The 18663-nt window shown below is 35.0% G+C and overlaps 2 protein-coding genes across 2 annotated transcripts; one reads left to right on the forward strand and one right to left on the reverse strand.

The window, feature by feature from the left end:
- Window positions 1–1152: 1152 nt before the first annotated feature.
- LOC117108152 lies at window positions 1153–18110 on the reverse strand. Its single transcript, XM_033250107.1, has 8 exons — window positions 18074–18110; window positions 17041–17190; window positions 16035–16181; window positions 15275–15385; window positions 14426–14586; window positions 14220–14277; window positions 13409–13711; window positions 1153–1473 (listed from the first exon to the last, which is right to left on the reverse strand). The coding sequence occupies exons 2-7, from the start codon at window positions 17167–17169 to the stop codon at window positions 13577–13579; spliced, it is 741 nt and encodes a 246-aa protein (XP_033105998.1). The 5' UTR covers window positions 17170–17190; window positions 18074–18110; the 3' UTR covers window positions 1153–1473; window positions 13409–13576.
- Window positions 1468–4129, forward strand: LOC117108153 (cell wall integrity and stress response component 2-like). Its single transcript, XM_033250108.1, has 2 exons — window positions 1468–1883; window positions 3244–4129. The coding sequence occupies exons 1-2, from the start codon at window positions 1866–1868 to the stop codon at window positions 3772–3774; spliced, it is 549 nt and encodes a 182-aa protein (XP_033105999.1). The 5' UTR covers window positions 1468–1865; the 3' UTR covers window positions 3775–4129.
- Window positions 18111–18663: the final 553 nt, after the last annotated feature.

An 18663-nucleotide genomic window follows, 5' to 3' on the forward strand; every position in this document is an offset into this window, starting at 1 on the left:
TTGACCTATACCTTTAGGTTGCTTTAGTTTTTATGAAAGGACAATTTAATGATTTTAAAGGCTACTTAAGAAAGTATGTAATACATAATTCAAGTATTGAAATGCACACCATCATGTTGGGATTCAATATTTCGACATTAATTACATCATCATCAGGAACACTTAGTCTTACAATATGTAAGCCTGGTTTCTTTAAAATCGCTACAATTTTTTCAGTGCAATCGTTGTATTGAGTAAAAGTCCCTAACACAATCGGGAAGGCTCCCCAATTCGGTCGACCAATCATAATCACCAAAAGATGTCGGTGATAGCGTGTAGCGATTGAAACTAAGCTTAAAACTAACATAATAGCAGGAGCAACAGGGCTGAAATGTAAACAAATTTAAAGGATTTCTGTCCAAAAAAAAATCATGTTGCAAATGTTGTATAAGAATTATACTCTCCCAGACAAATTTATTCTGTGGGTTAGAAATGTGGTTTTTTTTTTTGCTATTGCCTACCAGAAGGCCCAATCTCTGGGAAATGATAAAAGTAGGGCTATAACTCATGCTTAAGTTATCAAATACTAATTATGTAAATGAAAAAATGATTGTGTTAGCCACACCCAACCTATCCAAAATTTACAAAATTGAGGTTCGGCATTTTATTTATTTATCTATTTTTTTTTTACAACACAAAATATTTTTTAATGAACTATAAAGTCTAGAATAGCCCCATCTTTCTGGCTGGTAGACAATGCGACAGTGTTATGTGATCATTTTGCTCTTAAATATATGTCTTTGATGTATTTTTGTGTATTTTCTACTTATTAGGCATTAACACATTATTGGTTAAAAAAAAAAAAGAAACTTTTCCTACCTGACCTACCTATTTTTTGAATTTTCGCAAAACATGGCCAACACATAAGATTTTTTTTTATTTTTTTAGCCTAACTTAAAAGTACAGTACTATATTTTAAAAGGCTGAATCTTATATTTTTGAGATTTAGGGTCAGGTGTGGAAAACAAAATTTTTTGGGTTTTTTGTTTTGTTTTGTTTTTGACCACCATTAATACCACCACCATGTTTAGCACATCTCACATTAATATAAAGATCAATAAGACACTGTGACAATTTCTGAATAAGAAAAAAAAGAAAGACGAGTCTAGTAACTTTATTAATATTTATGAATTTAATACTTTCTTTGGGGCAATGTATTTTAATTTAATCAATCAATTAATGGTGCATATGCATTTGATATACTATGCAATTTGATGTTTCTGCTCCAAGCAATTTTGTAAGTGTTTCATTGTTTGAAAACAATTTCTGTAAATAAAATTGATAATCTTTGTAACTACTGTAATGTCTTGCACAATCTTCTGTTTAATGTTTATACAAAAATGACAAATAATTGCTCCGGAATCGTAATGTCATGGAAACTGAATAAACAATTACAGTAGGCCGATTTTCATTGTAGAAATTCCATCCATTACACTGAAAATTAAAAAGCAAAAGTAAGGGTAAAAACATTTACATCTGCATTGATCAAAATAACAATTACACATTTTCCTCAATTAATTGAATATGAAACAAGTTCTGATTTATTTAATTCATTTTATTTTTATACCAGAAATCTTCCTCATCACATTTAATTTCTGGACACCCATCAGATAATGAACTAGTCTAAACATTGGACTGAAGGGTTGCTATGGAAATAGATAAAGAATCAACCATCAGTTTTAACTCAGATGATGTCAAATTTCCTAGTCATTGTTCTCAGATACTTTATTAGATTTGGACAGTTTTACTTCAAGCTGAATATATATATATAAGTGAGCAAACCTTAGAAACTGTAGTAAATTTAGACCAACGTGACACCTACAGATATGGGAGCCAAACCAAAGGTAATCACAAAATTTATTTACAATATGAAAGGACCACTGAACTCCTACTAGAGTCGCTTACCCAGAGGTTACGGAACTAGGGGGGTGCTGTGTTATGGACAGTCACAGTGTGTGACCGGAAATGGTCTGCCAGTTGGTTGTTACCATGCGCCAGTGATGTTAGTACAGCAAAGCAATATAAAAACTATTATGTAGGCCTAATGAATGCATAAAGTTCGGAGTTTGTTGGTGAAATTACCTAGGGGGTGGTGTACGCACCTCCAAAACATTTTTTTTTTTAAATTTATATTTTTTTTTGGCGGGTGGCGGGTTTGGTAAGCAGGGTATAAAAAATATCTCGCCTTATGTGCTCCCTTAACCCATTGTGAGTGACATATGATGAGCCAAACTCAGAATCGGGGATTTTGGTGAGGGGAGGGGGAATACCCCCAGATAATTTTCTTTTTCCCCTCCCCTCACAGTTTTCCCCCTGCAAAAAAGAAAAAAAAAACCACAATTGTTTGGGGAAGAAAAAAAAATGATTTGTATTTTCTACATATTTGTAGACTATCTATAATATCGATTAAATAAGCTTCCGAAACCCCTAAAATTGTCATATTTTTCGGGGTTTCACCCCCTGTACCACTTTCAAGGCATTGTGAGTGACACCCGACCACGCCCACTTTGGGCCACCCCAGCATATTTTCTCCCTAAAATCTTACTTTACGCCTCACTCCCACCCCCCCGTCCCCCGGCCGCTTTATACTTTATATGTTGGCACCGCCACTGAGGCATTGTAAAACCTATACATCTTGCTGCAATAACTTTGCTTGCCAATATCACAAACTAAACTACTTAAGACAAGATCATTTTTATACCCGCCGCTCACCAATATTGATTTTGAATATATATAAAATTTAATTTTTTACCAATTAACATACTCGCCGCCATGAAAAAATGGAAATTTCAGAAAAAAATGTTTGTTTTTATTTTTATTACGCCTGTCACTGCCTTGAAATCTCCAAAAATAAGATATGTATCCCATTAATAGACTGTTTACATTCGCCAATAAAATTAAATTATATTATATTTTTATCCTCCCGTCTGTGTTTTGCAAACTATTTGCTAATTTTATTCTCTTTCTGCCTTACTCTAACGATCTTTTAAAATTCTCTCCAGATTATCAGATTTTCTTTGATAAAAAACTGTTGTACGCCCATATATGGTTATGATGTGCCTATATATGGTCACGATGTGATGTCATCATCACCATATTTAGAATAAGAGAGCACAGTTAACAGTAAAGAGAAATCTGAATTGCAGCTCTTACTTTTTTTATGCATACATATTGTTTAAAATCTTTTAAATTTGGTATTTATAGGAGAATATAGGATTCATTTGCTTAATCCTCTGTTCCTTGATTTGGTTACATTTTGAAAATTCAGCTGTTACTGCATCCAATAATACTACACAGTATTCATCCACTACTGATTTTAATAAAACATCAACATTACTATCAACAACAAATGGAGAGACAACAGCATCAACAACAAGTGGAGAGACAACAGCATCAACAACAAGTGAAGAGACATCGTCAACAACAGGGGAAGACAAAACTGTGTCCACAACAAGTGATAAGACTACACCCTCACAAGCAAACCCCTCATTAACCATGAAAACTCTTTTGCTAACAACTACAGTATTGAACAACGAAACCACCGAAACACAGGCTAATACTCAGAATGTTACCGACAATGAAGATGAAGCCAATAATGACAACGGATTGTCTGGAGGTGCCATTGCTGGCATTGTCATCGGATCTGTAATTTTGTTATGCTTTATAGTTGGGGTAGTTATACGTATCAAGCTTAATACAGTGACCCCAGCACAGTCAGCACAGTCAGATACATAAATATGACCTCCATTGAAAATTTTGTTCAGAATCAAGGAGGCAAAAGATGCGGTCAACATTTGATTGGATAAAAGGGTATCACTGCTTAAGCTTGTCCACATTATGCCCATATATAGTCATCATGATGTGCCCATATATGTTCATGATGTGATGTCATCATGACCATATTTAGGCATGTCACATGTTTTTGTCAAATAACATTTGATAGTGTGGATAGGACTTTAGGTTTACTGAACCAGTGGACTGCAAATAATTAATTAGTGCACCCACCACGATGAAAAAGTGGAAATTTCAGAAAAAAACAAACTTCTTTCTTTATTTCTATTACGCCCTCCGCTTCCTTGAAATCTCCAAAGATAAGATATGTATATTTTCTCCTAATTATATAAGTTGAAGCATTTAACAATCTTATTTTACATTCACCAACAAAATTTTATTTTTATTTTCTCCTCCGTCTGGACATTTTTGGAAAAACTATTTGCTAAATAAGAAAACAAAATTTTATTTTTATTGTTATTCCGCCCTCCTCTAATCATCTTTAAAAAATTGTTGTATGCCCATATATAGTAATGATGTGCCCATATGATGTCATCATGACCATATTTAGTCATGCCACATGTTTTTTTCAAATAACATTTTATAGTGTGGACAGGATCACTGATCCTTTTCAAAAGTTTTAAATATTTATTATATTATTGTACTCAATTATCTTTAACAAAATCACAGCATCAAATGGTGTCATACTAAAATACTGTATAATATTTATATAAATTTAAATTATATATTCACTGTATAAAATGGTACTGTAGATTATATCAAATTCAATTGGTCTAAATTACAAGTGGGCAAAGTGCAACCAGACTCAAGCGGTTGGCCTGGTTACACCATAACGACAACCAATGTGTTAGGATTGCTACACAGTACAACAATGCACTAAAAAAACTGTTGCGACAGTGTAGAGATTGTATGGAAAACAAGCTTCAGTTTGCTTGATTAATTAGACCTAAATGAAAAATATCTAATAATTAATTCTATACAAAAGGTATTAAACAATCAGCTAGCCATGTGTCTCATATTGCTGTGTTACTGGTTAACTCTTAATTCAATTAGTTTTATGATAGCTCATTTGATTAGTTTGTTTTTAATTCTTCTTTGAGATGATTTTTAATTGTGTATTAGTCGCAATAAGTCAATTTCCATGTCTATTTCCATTTCAATGGATTAAATTAAATGTTATTGTACCATAGAAGTAATATATTGTAATTTATTTGAATATTATTTGAGACATCAAAGAAAATATGTTTGCTGCGTGCAAATATTTTCCTTTTCAAATTAGTAATATTAGCTCATCACCTACAGCAATTTCAGGGGCGGCACCAGAAGGTGGGCCAACTGGGCCCAGGCACAGGCACCTGGGAGAAGGAACCAGCTGTTGAGGACACCTGACCCAGCCACTGGGGGAAATCATGGTAATATTAATTTTAAAAATAAAAAAGCAATGAATTTTCATGATAAAAAATAAAAAAGCAATGATTTTTCATATTCTTTAAGTGCTTTGAGACGATTTTTAATTGAGTATTAGTCGCAATAAAGTCGATTTCCATGACTATTTCCATTTCAATTGATTAAACTAAATTTTATTGTACCATAGAAAAATGGAATTTATTTGCATATTATTTGAAACATCGAAGAGAATGTTCGCTGCATGCCAAAATTGTCCTTTTCAAAGTAATATTAGCTCATCACCTGCAGCAATTTAACAGGGGCAGCACCCGTAGGTGGGCCAGCTCTGCCTGGGCTCAGCCATCAGGGGCAAAGGAACCAGCTATTGGGGAAATCCAACACAGCCGCTGGGAAATTGTGGTGATATTAATTTACAAAATAAAAATGCAATGATTTTAATTGCTCATCTTAGCACCGCAATATGATATTAGTTAATTAAAGTAAGATTACTAATTAAATGATTATGTATTTAAAATCTAGTTCCTACATTGTTGCACAGACCCTTAAATTGGCTGGTACCAATTTAAGAATTGTTTTAGTAAAAAAAAAGTATTATTAAAAACTGTTGTCCAAACCTGTGTCTTTTGAAGTTGACAACTTAATTCTTTCTTAAGTAGAAGCCAGTGTGGCGCAGTGGTAAGGTGTTTGACTTTAAATTGAGAGGTTGTGAGTTCGAGAAACACGCTGGTCGCATCGCTGTCCTTGTCTCGACACTTTTGATGCCTTTTTTCACCTAGGAGTATTTAAATGGGTTGGTATCTGGGCAGAGTAGTGGCATATCTAAGAGTTTAAAAAGGTGGGGGTTGCTGATGGAGGGCATGAAGGCGAGGTGGGGCCTTGATGATTAGGTAAGGGGGCACTAACTAGCAAAATAAGGTGATTTTTCAAATACTTGAAAGTGATTATTAAAGGGCAACTTGGGGTGAGGGGAGTTGCCTAACTAGCGAAATATATTGATACTAACCCAACACATTATTTTTGGAAGATGCACTTCTATAAATTTGTGTGTTAAATGTTGTAATATAATATTTTCTGTCATTAGTAATGTAAAACAAACTTTATTCCATAATAAAACAAACAAAATGTACATTTCAAATTCGAGAATAATGGAAAAGGGAACTCAAATAAAGCAAAGTTTTTAAGCTGAGACCCTTGTGAAAGAAATAATAAAAATAATTAAAATCAATAAATATCACAAAGAAATAGCCAAATGAATATAAGCAATTGATTTCTATACCTTGTACATTTATTCACTGCAGTTTCAGAACATTTTTAATTTGAAAAAAAAAGTCACAGATACAAAATAAAAATTAATTGAATAATATACTTAATTTATTTTTCAAATAAAATAAGTACATAATATATTCAATTTTTATTTTGTATCAGCTCTTATTGGAATTTTTCAAAATAATATAATATAATATAAAATAAAATTATTTTATATTAATTTTATGTTATTTTGAAAAATTCTAGTTTTTGTAACTTTTCTTTCATATTTTATTTTCTTAATTTGTTTTACTTACTGGCTAATTACAAGATATTTTGTATAGATATTCCAACTAGCAATCATTTCTTTTTATTTGTTGGTTTGAATGTTTACCTAGCAACTATGACAAACCTAATAGCAAATTGCGAGCCCTGGTCAACATGACCATATCCATGCTACTGTATCATCTTACCCTCTTCTCCTTCCCCTTTCCACAAAGTGGCTACCAGCAGTTTAGGCAATTGAGATATAAATTTAAAGCGGAGTTAATATCAAAAGCTGTGTTGACTGAACCAGTGAACTTTGAAGAGTGGTGTACTGTATCTAAGGGTGCATAGGGGTGCACACCCCCAAAGAATATTCTGCCACCCCCTCCCCTTCCCGAATCCTGAGCGACCACTCAAATAGTTGTTTACAACCGAGTAATTTCTTTTCATAAACAATTTATTAATTGTGTTGCATTTCAATTTCATCTTCGTTTTATTACCAGATAATGCTCGTACTGGTAATGATCGAGAATATTTAACAAGTAAGCTTATGCATGCAAGCTTATCAATTTTGTATCTGAGTGGGAAATGCATAAAGAAGATATTGTACACTCTCATTAATGTAATAATAATAAAATCATTAATTATGGATTTAGCATACAGACTCTCGTTTATTTTCTGTCCTTGTTTAATCAATTATCCATGCATCTTACATGAAGACATTGGTCAAATATTAATTACAAAGTACAGAAGTTTAGATATAATTATTACCAAGTCATTTTGACACACATCAATGATTTTCATCATTGAGCTAGTAATATTTACATAATATGATCTGTATCCTATGGAGCTAGTAAAATTTGAAGCGAATTTTAGAATTTTCAAGCCATTACAGTAGTGTTAAGGCTTTACTTTCTCTGATACCGTATATACTCACATATAAGGTGACCCACGTATAAGACGACCCCCGAGTTTGAACAAATTTTTGTACGACTTTTGTATGTTGTGCATATAAGACGACCAACGCCCCCGCCCTGTTTCACCATTTGAATTCACACTTTTTGCTGCTTTGTACGTTTTTGTTACTGCACCAAGCTGGCTAAAAATGAAGCCAAATATAGGGTCAAAGTTCAGAATACCATTTTATGACACTTTAAATGTTCAACAACATCTTATTTCCTGTATTTCAAATTGATTTCATTCGTAGGCCCGGAGGCCTACTAACAATTTAGCTTTATTGCAGTAGTAAATTAGTGTGTTACGATTTTTATTTACTTTTTATTCAACCATCTTTAAAGAGGGTAACCCTTCCAGTTTAGCCCAGTAGGTGAACTGATATTCAGGGGCCCTCTTTAACAAAATTAAAGAACAGTACAAACAACATCATTACAACATAATAATAATAATAATAATAACAATAATAATAATAATAATAATAATAATAATAAAAATAATAATAACGATTGATCCACACAAAAGACAAACATGATGTCGCGTGTATAAAATGACACCATGTCATAATTTTCTATTTTTAAAGCGAGTTTTTTTACCCTGGCAGTTAATTTAATTTTTTTCGTTCAGCTTTAGGCACTGAGACCAAGGATATGCCAAAGAGTGAATGTCATCACTCTGCAGAGTGGCTACAGGCACGGGGTAAACCACCTTATCACCAAAAGTAATAGGGGCTATGATATGCAAAGTGGCTACAAGCACGGGGTAAACCACCTTATCACCAAAAGTAATAGGGGCTATGATATGCAAAGTGGCTACAGGCACGGGGTAAACCACCTTATCACCAAAAGTAATAGGGGCTATGATATGCAAAGTGGCTACAGGCACGGGGTAAACCACCTTATCACCAAAAGTAATAGGGGCTATGATATGCAGAGTGGCTACAAGCACGGGGTAAACCACCTTATCACCAAAAGTAATAGGGGCTATGATATGCAAAGTGGCTACAAGCACGGGGTAAACTAGACTTGCCACAAGTCTCTAATTTATGGATTTTTTGTAGTACATTAGCGCATTTCGGAAAGCGCCACCAGTGTCAGTTTATGTTGAGAAACTCTTTCGATGAGAATTAGAAATAATCTTAATAACCTAATCCCAGAAAAAGTATACTATGGAGCGCCATGCAAATAAGTAATATGGAACGCCATTTGTGCCAAAATCGATTTATTCTTAAGCATTTCAACTGATAAGACAAAGATTAGGGACTGGAACCCAGTCTAGGGGTAAACCACCGTATCACCAAAAGTAATGCTATGATATTATGTGTTTTATGAAAACGAAGTGACACATGAATGACTTCCATTTTCTCATCATTCAGTTTAAGTTTGTTGTTTACCATCCAATTTTTGATCTCCTTCATACAGTCTTGGAACTCTGCAAGTGTTTGTGGCACATCGGAAGAGTGTGATGTGGTGTACAGTTGAATGTCGTCAGCATATACCAAAGCATTAAGATTATACTTTGAAATAATATCAAAAATTGGCGCAATATACAAACTAAATAAAATGGGCCCTAAAACGGAACCTTGTGGTACACCACAAGGCAAGATAAACTCGGAAGAAAAGCGAGTTATCTATGGAAACAAATTGGGTGCGGTCAGTGAGATAGGACACAAACCACTTATGGTGCCCTTTCACGTACCCAATAAGAATACGAGAGCCACTGTAACAAAACACTATGGTCTATTGGAAAAGATCGAGAAGTGTAACAATGCCTTCCTTTCCGCTGTCTACTGCAGAATCGTTGTAACACGTGCTAGTGCTGTTTCAGTACTGTGGCGTATTCTGTACACAGACTGACATGTAACTTTGAGTTTATTAACCTCAATATGCTTCTCAAATTGCTCTGCAACTACCTGCTCAATTAAGTTCGAAATAAAGCATGAATTAGAAATGGGCCTATAATTACTAGGAACACTCTAAGTCTAATGATCGTTTCTTAATCACATGAGTAATACATGCTTTCTTCGGTTCAACTGAAACAAACAACCGTTCTAACCTTTTTTTTTTTGTAATCATAATTTTTAAGCTTTGCTCCCTTACCCTATGCACCTGATTTGTCCCAATTATCATCTGTTTGTCTAAATGGTCTAATTATTACTGCAAAACAACTGACTGAGTCTTGGCTAGTGAATGTGGAAGTAAACATATGCAGCTGGCGAAACAGACACAGTAAAAGTAATTTTCCGGTCAATCTAAAATATGGATTGCTATTCAACCGTGTCTGCAAACGTTTGATTATTTATGTTGTTGAGTCTTTGAGACCAGTAGATTTCCAGATGTTAGCATTTTTTGGCAAGGGGTGCCAAAGTTAACAGGTCATGGCGAAACATTCACTGATTTTTTTATGGAGAATTTACAATAGTATACTCTGTGGGCTGTCGAAACCACATGTTTTTTTATTTATATGTATCAGTAAATATATACTGATACCTATAAGCTATATTACAATTAATGTTCGAATCACATTGTCTTTAATATATTTAAAAATATATTCACCATGCGCTTGTTTTTTGTATTGCCTATGTACATTTCAACTTTTTTTGACAATCTTTTAGTAATTAATACTGATTTTGAAAATGTTCAGAGGTATAAATATAAACATTTAACTAATCGGCAAATTTGTCGAGCCGGCCCTGATTAGACTTCCACTAACTTTAAATCCTGTATATGCCCCTACATGGGGTTGTCTGCTGCTACTGGACATCTCGAAATGCCATATTTTCAAAATGCTTTCACATCAGGCCCACCATAGTCGGGCTGAGGTGGTACGGTACATAGGTATAAATTTAATATTCCAAGTAACTTTACATGTTTGGGTTTACCCAGGGTAGACCCTACAATTGCCAACTCATGTTTTAGGCATAGAGGCAATGGTGTAACTACCAGCGGTTCAGTTTTCATTCATTCTATGGAAAAGTGTCCCCTTAAGGGGTGTTCCTAAATAATAGTGTCTCGAAAGAGGGGTTTTATACCATCATATATTTCTCTTGGCACCCATGTTAACAAAGTTTTCATGGTATTACATCTCGACCCCTGAAAAACCAACCAAATTCTAACAGTGTTCCCCTCCTCCATTTTACAAAAAAAAAGCTGGATAGAACTTGAATCTTATGCTCTGTTAGATATGTCTTTCTCACCTGGAAGGCCTAAATCTGTCCATGGCAGTACAGTATACCTACATGGTCTGATTGCCAAAAGACTAGACTAAAATCAAAGTGTAATAGGTATAATGCCTAGCATAAACAAATATAACAGAGCACTTAATTTTAAAAAAACTTTTAAAAATTCAAGTGATAATACAACTCAACACTCAAGGCGTGATAAATAATTCACTATTGCTTCAGGCCAAATTTGGCAAGTACCGGTAATTACAAATTATATCAGCATTATGTTATTCAAAACTCTACAGTATTCATATTTGTAGACCTATTTCATAATGCATAGCACATTGCATCCTTTCAATACATAACACATGTTCTATTTAATTGCATATTGTCTATATTCTTTTCACAATACCTTGCAAGTGGTGTAAATATATATATGTGTAAACATATATATGAACACATATATTTACACAATGTGCAAGGTACTGCTTATATTTCACAAAACCTTGCACGCAGTGGCGGCGCCGGGACAGCAGTGGCTTAAGCCTCCACTGGACAGGTCAAGCCCCCCCATCAGACAAAGCTTGTCGGGCAGTTGGCCAAAAAAAAATATAAAAATAGGTCCACGCCAAGCCAACGCACGCCTGTCAGTGTGAGAATGTCATCCAGAGGTTCCTTTCCTTTAAAAAATCTCATTTGGGAGGGGGAACACCCTCTAAAATCCTTCCCCAGTTTGGGCCTACAAGCTCAAGTCCCCCTGTCAGACAGCTTAGCCCCCCCCCACCCAGAAAATATACCCTAGAGCCACCACTGCTTGCATGTTGTGTAAATATATATCTGTGCAGCCAGACCGAAACCAGGCACTGTTATTCATTGTATTATAATGCATTCATGTTACTTGCTCTTTATATTTATTCATTGAGGGATAAGCAACTCAATTCATTTGTCTGTTTATGGCACTGACTGATAAAAGTTAAATTTTGAATAGACCTCCATTTGTCTCTATTTGTCCACGGTGGGGGGGCTAAGCAGGGTATGATACAATTTGATGATGGAGGCATTTAATCGAGATAATTTTCATGGTCGGAGGCACAAACATTTTTTTCCCAGGGCTGCTCATAAAAATTTGTGGTTCTAAATTGGTTATATATGTTAGGAACATGTATAGACCACTTAGCAATCGACTCCAGGAGCCTAAGATTGTAAGACAGGACTTTTGATGACCTGGCTACAACTGCATTTCAAATACTAAATTGATTTCTTTAATAATAGCAGTAGCATAGATTAATTAATCACAATGGAACTATACTAGGTCTACTGTACATCAATAAAGGAATATAAATATTCAAAATAATTTAGTATAATATTCATTTTTATGGGATTATGAAATGGGATTAATCAAATTTTAATACATCTGCATGAAATTTTTCAAGAAATAAATAGTTAATTAAAATGTAGTTTATTTATGTCCATGACAACTGCCATATAGTTACCATGGAAGAGGAATATTGGAAAATTGAAATCATATTACTACCAGAATTATAAAAGCTGACATATAGGGGGCGACAGATTTTTTTACAGGAGTGTATTTGTCAAACCCAGCACAGTAATTTTGATCAATGAATACGTTTATTTGCGAGATGATGTAACTGTGTGCAGACCTCCAGTTTAATGTATCACAGAGGGCGACAGAAAATGTATTTTCCTGAATTACAATACAGCACAAAGTACTGTACAGTCTAATTACACAGTTGGATGGCTTATGTTCAAACCAATAATAGAGGATGCCAGATAATGTTTTCATTCTTTCAACAGAAATTACAACACACAAAATATAGTATATAACATCAGGGGTTCTCAACTATATCGCAATAGGGGCCAAATTTATAATTGAATAAATTTGAAGGGCCAGAGCAAGAGGTGTACTATGGCGCGCAGCGCCATCCGAGCGCCGCAGGTGCGTGTCGCGGGAGGGTTTGGGAGGTGTCACGTGTCCCCCTTCGCAACACTCATACATGATATCTTTACCTGCGAAAATTACCCATGTGTTTGATAATGCAAAAGTCAAAATGTTTGGTCATCAGTAATGTAATAGGCCTACAGACAGTTCTTCTGATTTGATTGATTAAATCGCTACAATTTGTGGAGAAATATATAGACCTAGCCGACAAAACAGAATGCAAAATTACTAAGGTTAGAAAGAATGTAAAATATAATTTTTTCTCGTGGGACGCATAACACGCACTCACAAGCCGGAGATGGCCTACGGGCCGCCAGTTGAGAACCCATGAAATAGATTAATGTGCTATAGCAAAAAACTTGGGGTAGGATTTTAATATTACAGCAGCTCAGCTGACATTCACAACACAGAAATATTAATTGGAAATGTAGAGCTGAAAATTTGCCTTTCCAAGATTTTCAAGTAATTTTGTGTTCAATGTGGTGGGCTTATAGTTGAAAATTTGCCTTTTGATTGGCATTTCTAAAGATACCCCTACCCACGAAATGGACTCATACCCGAATAATTTACAGACAACTTACCAAGAAGACACACTCTCTTTAAATCTTCACCATGACTGGACTTTCTGATATGGTATGGCTACTTTTCCCTCTCAACTTACTCCCTCAGTTGGTGTATGATGTCACTTGATCTTTTGAATCCAGTCAAATATATAGGCCTTTATGATGGTGCTAATAGTCCTTTTGAACTTACTCCCTCTGTTGGAGTATATACTTTGCTTTATTTTTTTTAATCCAGTCAAATACAAACTGTTCACATGCAGTAACTTGTAATCTGGCTTCATCCGTCTCAGTAGGCATTGAAATTGTCATTGCAATCATACGCTGAAAATTTTCAATAAAACAAAATAGTCACTGTTAGGAAAAGAGAATATTCGCTAGCATTTTTTGACTGTGAAAGCTGTTTGGCACATGGAAATGTTTGGTTTCCCAACTTTGAGGTTGGGGTTTCAATCCTTCACTGTGCATTTTGCTTGTGTCCTTGAGCAAGGCACTTTATCTACATTGCTTCAGTCTACCCAGCTATATCAAGGGGTACCAGCAAATTGCTGGGAGTAACCTGTGACGGACTAGTACCCCACCCAAGGGGGAGTATCACATTCTCATCTGCTTCATGCTACAAAAACTGGGGATAAGCTCCAGTTCTATGGGACCACACTATGGCTGAGGAACTACATTTTTCAACTGAGCAGAAATGTTCTTTATTATAATTAAATATGAGAGGATTACTATGTGTTTGCATACCAGTACACATTTCATTTTTGTTGTATGTGTTCTTGCATCAAAATGCTAAAAAACCTGAATGATTTTACATTAACGTAAAGGGACCTACCATGCCTCTTGGCTGTGATGCAACACTATGTAATACTTGCTCCAAATACTCATTTGACCTATAAATATATAGAGAAGTGCTGAATATGGAAAAAATTGTTTTTTATTTTTATTTAATTCTTATTCACAATATGGTGTCTGATCATTAGCAAGCTACAACTCATATGGGTCTTTTCGTATCATTTTTGTAAAAAGGTGAAAACTTACTTTTGTGTACAAGGACTGTTACTATGGTGATGAACAAGGAACCGTTTCAGAAGTCTTGCATTTAGAATGTCTGAATGCTCTTCTTTCATTTGAAAGTTTTCCCGCATATTTTGATGTAAATACATTTGACTTGACTTAGCTTGAATGCACTCGCTGGCATCCTTTAAATATAGAAGCAATTTTAAGGTTACAGTAAAGAAAAGTGAAGGTGAAGGTAGAATAACTCATAACTTGCAGCATCATCATCCTGAACTGTGTATGGACATGGTCCGAGAGTACCTAGCCGCAGTAAAGAAATGCTAATAGTAGTTACATGTTCACATCATTCCACAACGACAGGGCTGGAATGAACCATAGCACCGGGGGAACCCCCTACTCTTCCAAAAGACACAAACAGGTTCTTTAAAGTGCATGCAAGCCAGATGTGTACCGAGGACCTCTATTTTAAATCCTTATTCAAGAAAACAAACCAATCAAACCCTGGGTGAGGAGCGGCTCAATCCAGCACCGACGTTAAGGAGTAGATAGCTCCTGCCTCGACACACAAAAATTAAAATACAATTTCAATTTACGAATGGAAATAGTTTAATGAACTACAAACATAAATAATATTAAATTGTAAAGATCACTTGCCTATGAAAATGATATCACATCACACTTATGATTTTGGGTGAATCAAGTGGTTAAAAAGTAAAGCAAGAGTGCCGCTAACTATAGCCTTTTAAAAGTGCCTCTCCACGGTAGCTAGGTACAGCAGTCACAGACCACACCCATACACAATTCAGCACAATGATGCTCTGAGTTATATCTGATTGAATGGACAAATATGGATTTTATCGCTGTACTTACTTGAATGACCTGGTCAAATCCTGAGGAACCACTATCCTCTGCTAAATGAGTATACTGCTCTAAAACCTCTCCAAAGAGACAGCTAGGTAAATAGCGGTTCTGAATCAAATTCTGTAGCAAAACAATTAATGATAAAATTAAAATAACAATAAAAGATAATAATAAATATTAATCCCAGTTATAAAATACACCATCACAGAACTGATACGACTATGGTACTTTGGCCATGTAAAAGGAATGAAACATACACGAAATCCATAAATCTTCCCCGGATCTTTTGTAAATGCAAGCCGACCAAGAGGTAGACCAGCCAAATGTTTGGAGGACTATGTGATTGCTGACTGTCAAACCAGAGGGCTCATGTCTCCGACAGAAGAATGCAGAGCGTGTCAAGATAGAAAAACGTGGCAAGACATCAAGAAACAGATGCCATCACACAGTAGGACGCTTTTGATTGCACGAAGCAGTAGAATCTGTAACGTAATGATGTCACTAATAATTCATCTGGGCATGCAGGAATGTTAAGTTCTCCTCATCGTGAAGATTGTAGGACGCAATTTTGGCGAATCTACATAGTGCAGATAACATAGGACGGTCACGAATCCGTTTGTCACACAAAGTGAAAGCTCCTTATTAGCTTGTATGGATGGCTTATGCCAAGGTAGGTCAAATATTAATTATATAATAAAAAAACATTAATAGAACAATATTTATGATATCATTTATAATTACTCTTGAAGACAATCAAACTCAACCTAACCTTAAGTAAGAGTCTCTGGGATTGGCTAAGATCTTGTACACTGATGATATCATCACCAATCGATGCTCCCGGTAAACAACAAATGAGCTTCAACTTTTTGTTTATCTGCTCAACTGCTTTTGGTTTGTCTTTCAGTTTTATGTATACCTTCAAAAATAATGTTAAAATAAAAAATAAAAGGTTTTTAAAATTTTTTTTATAAGGTTTACAAACGAAAGTCATAACAAAACAATGATGCATTAGTATTATGTTTTTACATAAAATTATATGTTTAACTTAAGTAATAATCATCTGTTAAATAAAAATATATATATATAAAAAATTGTAAAAATTCATAAATAAATCTATCCTTTCTTTGATAATAAATTCAAGGCATCAAATTACTTTTATACTGTGTAACATAATATATGTACTGTAAATATAAATAAACTCAATTATGAATATTTCTTTGTACTGTACTGTATTACCTATATGGTAGTATACATATTTGACCTTGACGTTGTGTATATTTATGGATAATTAGATCTATTGTTATACTGTAAAACCTCAAATTGAAGACCACTGGGCTTAATCTCAAGATGAATCCCATCTTAAATTGAAGTCCCCCTCTTCAGTTTGCAAAATTAGCCTCGAAAAGAAGCCTGTGGGCTTCTTTTCAAAATAGCATAGGCTTCTTTTCGCGATAGTACAGTACATACACTGTACATGAATTTCAGAAACAAATTAAATACAAGCTTGGTTTATACAGTAGTTTAGGTGATTTAATGCCAGTTAAATACACTCCATGATACAGATTGATGTTACAGTGACCTTATTTATTGTATTATAGTACAAATTCCGAAAATTTACAGCATTCATTTTGAAAAGAAGCCCATCTCAAAAAAAAAAAAACCATCTCGAAAAATAATCCCATCCAAAGTTTGCAAAACAAAGTAGCCCATGGCTTTTAATTTGAGGTTTTACAGTAATTAGTATACATTTAAATAAAACCTAAGTATCAGCATACCTCTTCACAGTATTTAGCCCACTGGAGCGCCCTCTGTAGACCTATGGAGTCCCAGTACTTGACATCAATAGCCCGACTATTCTGAAGTACCTCAATGAACGACTGCGCATTTTTAACAATTTCGTTCATGGCTTTTAGAAATGTCTTTTGCTAGGTTCAAAATCAATGTTTAAAAAAGTAGCTGCAAATATCAAAATAATTTATTACAACTAAAAGCCAAGCTCGGGAGGGGGAAAATGTTGATATGTTTTACAATGAACCAAAAAGGGTGTTTGACAAAAAGTGGTTAATATAGGAATACAGATTTATGAATATTAAAAAACTGGCGGAAAAGGGGTGTAAACTGGCTTCAAAAATAAAATTGGCCAAAATTAAAAATATACTTGTTTAACATCACTGATAATGTACATTGTTAAAAAAAAATACCACCCCTCCCACCTAAACTTTAATTGATATGTGCACACGCTACCCATCTTCGATAAGGTTCGTAACTAATTGTCATTTTCATTTCGTCAGACAAAACAAACAATACAAAAAATATGCACTACTTAATTTAATTGGTCAATAGTTTATTAATTGGCATATTTAAATAAATCGTAATAATAATACAGGGGCCAAGGCTACCTGCATTAGTTAGGCTAGGCTAGGCCCGTTAAATAGTTGGGTACGGTGGGTGGTGGTGCTACGAATTTAGTGAGCCAACCTAGCCTTGCCCTAGTAGTAGCCTACTACTTAGGCCTGTAGATCAACTACAAAAAGAAGCCCTTGGCCTAGGCTTAGAAAGGGGCCGCAAAGTTATGGCCTAGTCTGGCCCGCGGCCCAACAGGCCTAGGTCAAGTTAGAATTCTATGGCTAGACCTAGGCACTGTACGGGGTACTGTCTGTACTAACTACTAGACCTAAATAATTTAAGGCTGGATTATGCTTATTCTATGCGTAAACTTAATTTATGTAACAAAGATAATGAATCCTTGCCTACACATAGAAGCAAAATAATGTAACAACCCTATTTCCATTTCTAATAAAGACTTACACACTCTCTCGCGCGTGTCTGGACACTTTCCGGAAGTTCGAAGACTTGTTTGGAACCTAATAATAAAACCACTTCCTGCCACAGTACCGTTGTTTTTATTTTTATTACAAAAGCCCACTGTGCCAAGTACTCATGTTTCGTCCACAAATTTGAAATGACGTATTTTGGCACTATTCTAAATGGGCTTTCTTAATTTATAGATGTGGATGATATTTAAGTTGTTGTATGAGAGTTCAATTTCGGCCATTTGGAGGTGCAATAATAAACATAATTTTCTTCGGCCACCACCATTGGGGTGGGGGCTGAGGTGGAAGCTCCCCCCCCCCCTTTTGATACGCCACTGGTTCCTCCCCACCACCTTTCCAAGAGCTTCCACTCCCCAACCCCTAAGCCATTTTGGTTCACTTTCTACAAATTCGCACCCACGCAATAAAAATCTTGCGAACGCCTGTCATCATCATCCTCATCATAATAATAACAATGAAGTTCCTAATCTCTGTCACGGCGTTATATTTGTTTTTGATGTTTCTTTTTCAAAGGACAACTAAGAATGAATTTGTTCAACCGTTTATCCATGGAGGAATTAAACT

The sequence above is a fragment of the Anneissia japonica genome, unplaced genomic scaffold (assembly GCF_011630105.1).
Source record: "Anneissia japonica isolate Jap-2015-1 unplaced genomic scaffold, ASM1163010v1 scaffold288284_len1145801_cov181, whole genome shotgun sequence".
Classification (NCBI taxonomy): Eukaryota; Metazoa; Echinodermata; class Crinoidea; order Comatulida; family Comatulidae; genus Anneissia; species Anneissia japonica.

Excerpts from the sequence above, each read along its gene's own strand:
- LOC117108152 (XM_033250107.1), bottom strand. The coding sequence starts at position 17,169 with ATGAACGAAATTGTTAAAAATGCGCAGTCGTTCATTGAGGTACTTCAG. Across the intron at positions 15,386-16,034 it reads CCCAGAGACTCTTACTTAAG|AATTTGATTCAGAACCGCTA; the intron begins GTTAGGTTGAGT and ends GTTTTGCTACAG. Across the intron at positions 14,587-15,274 it reads GATTTGACCAGGTCATTCAA|GATGCCAGCGAGTGCATTCA; the intron begins GTAAGTACAGCG and ends CTATATTTAAAG.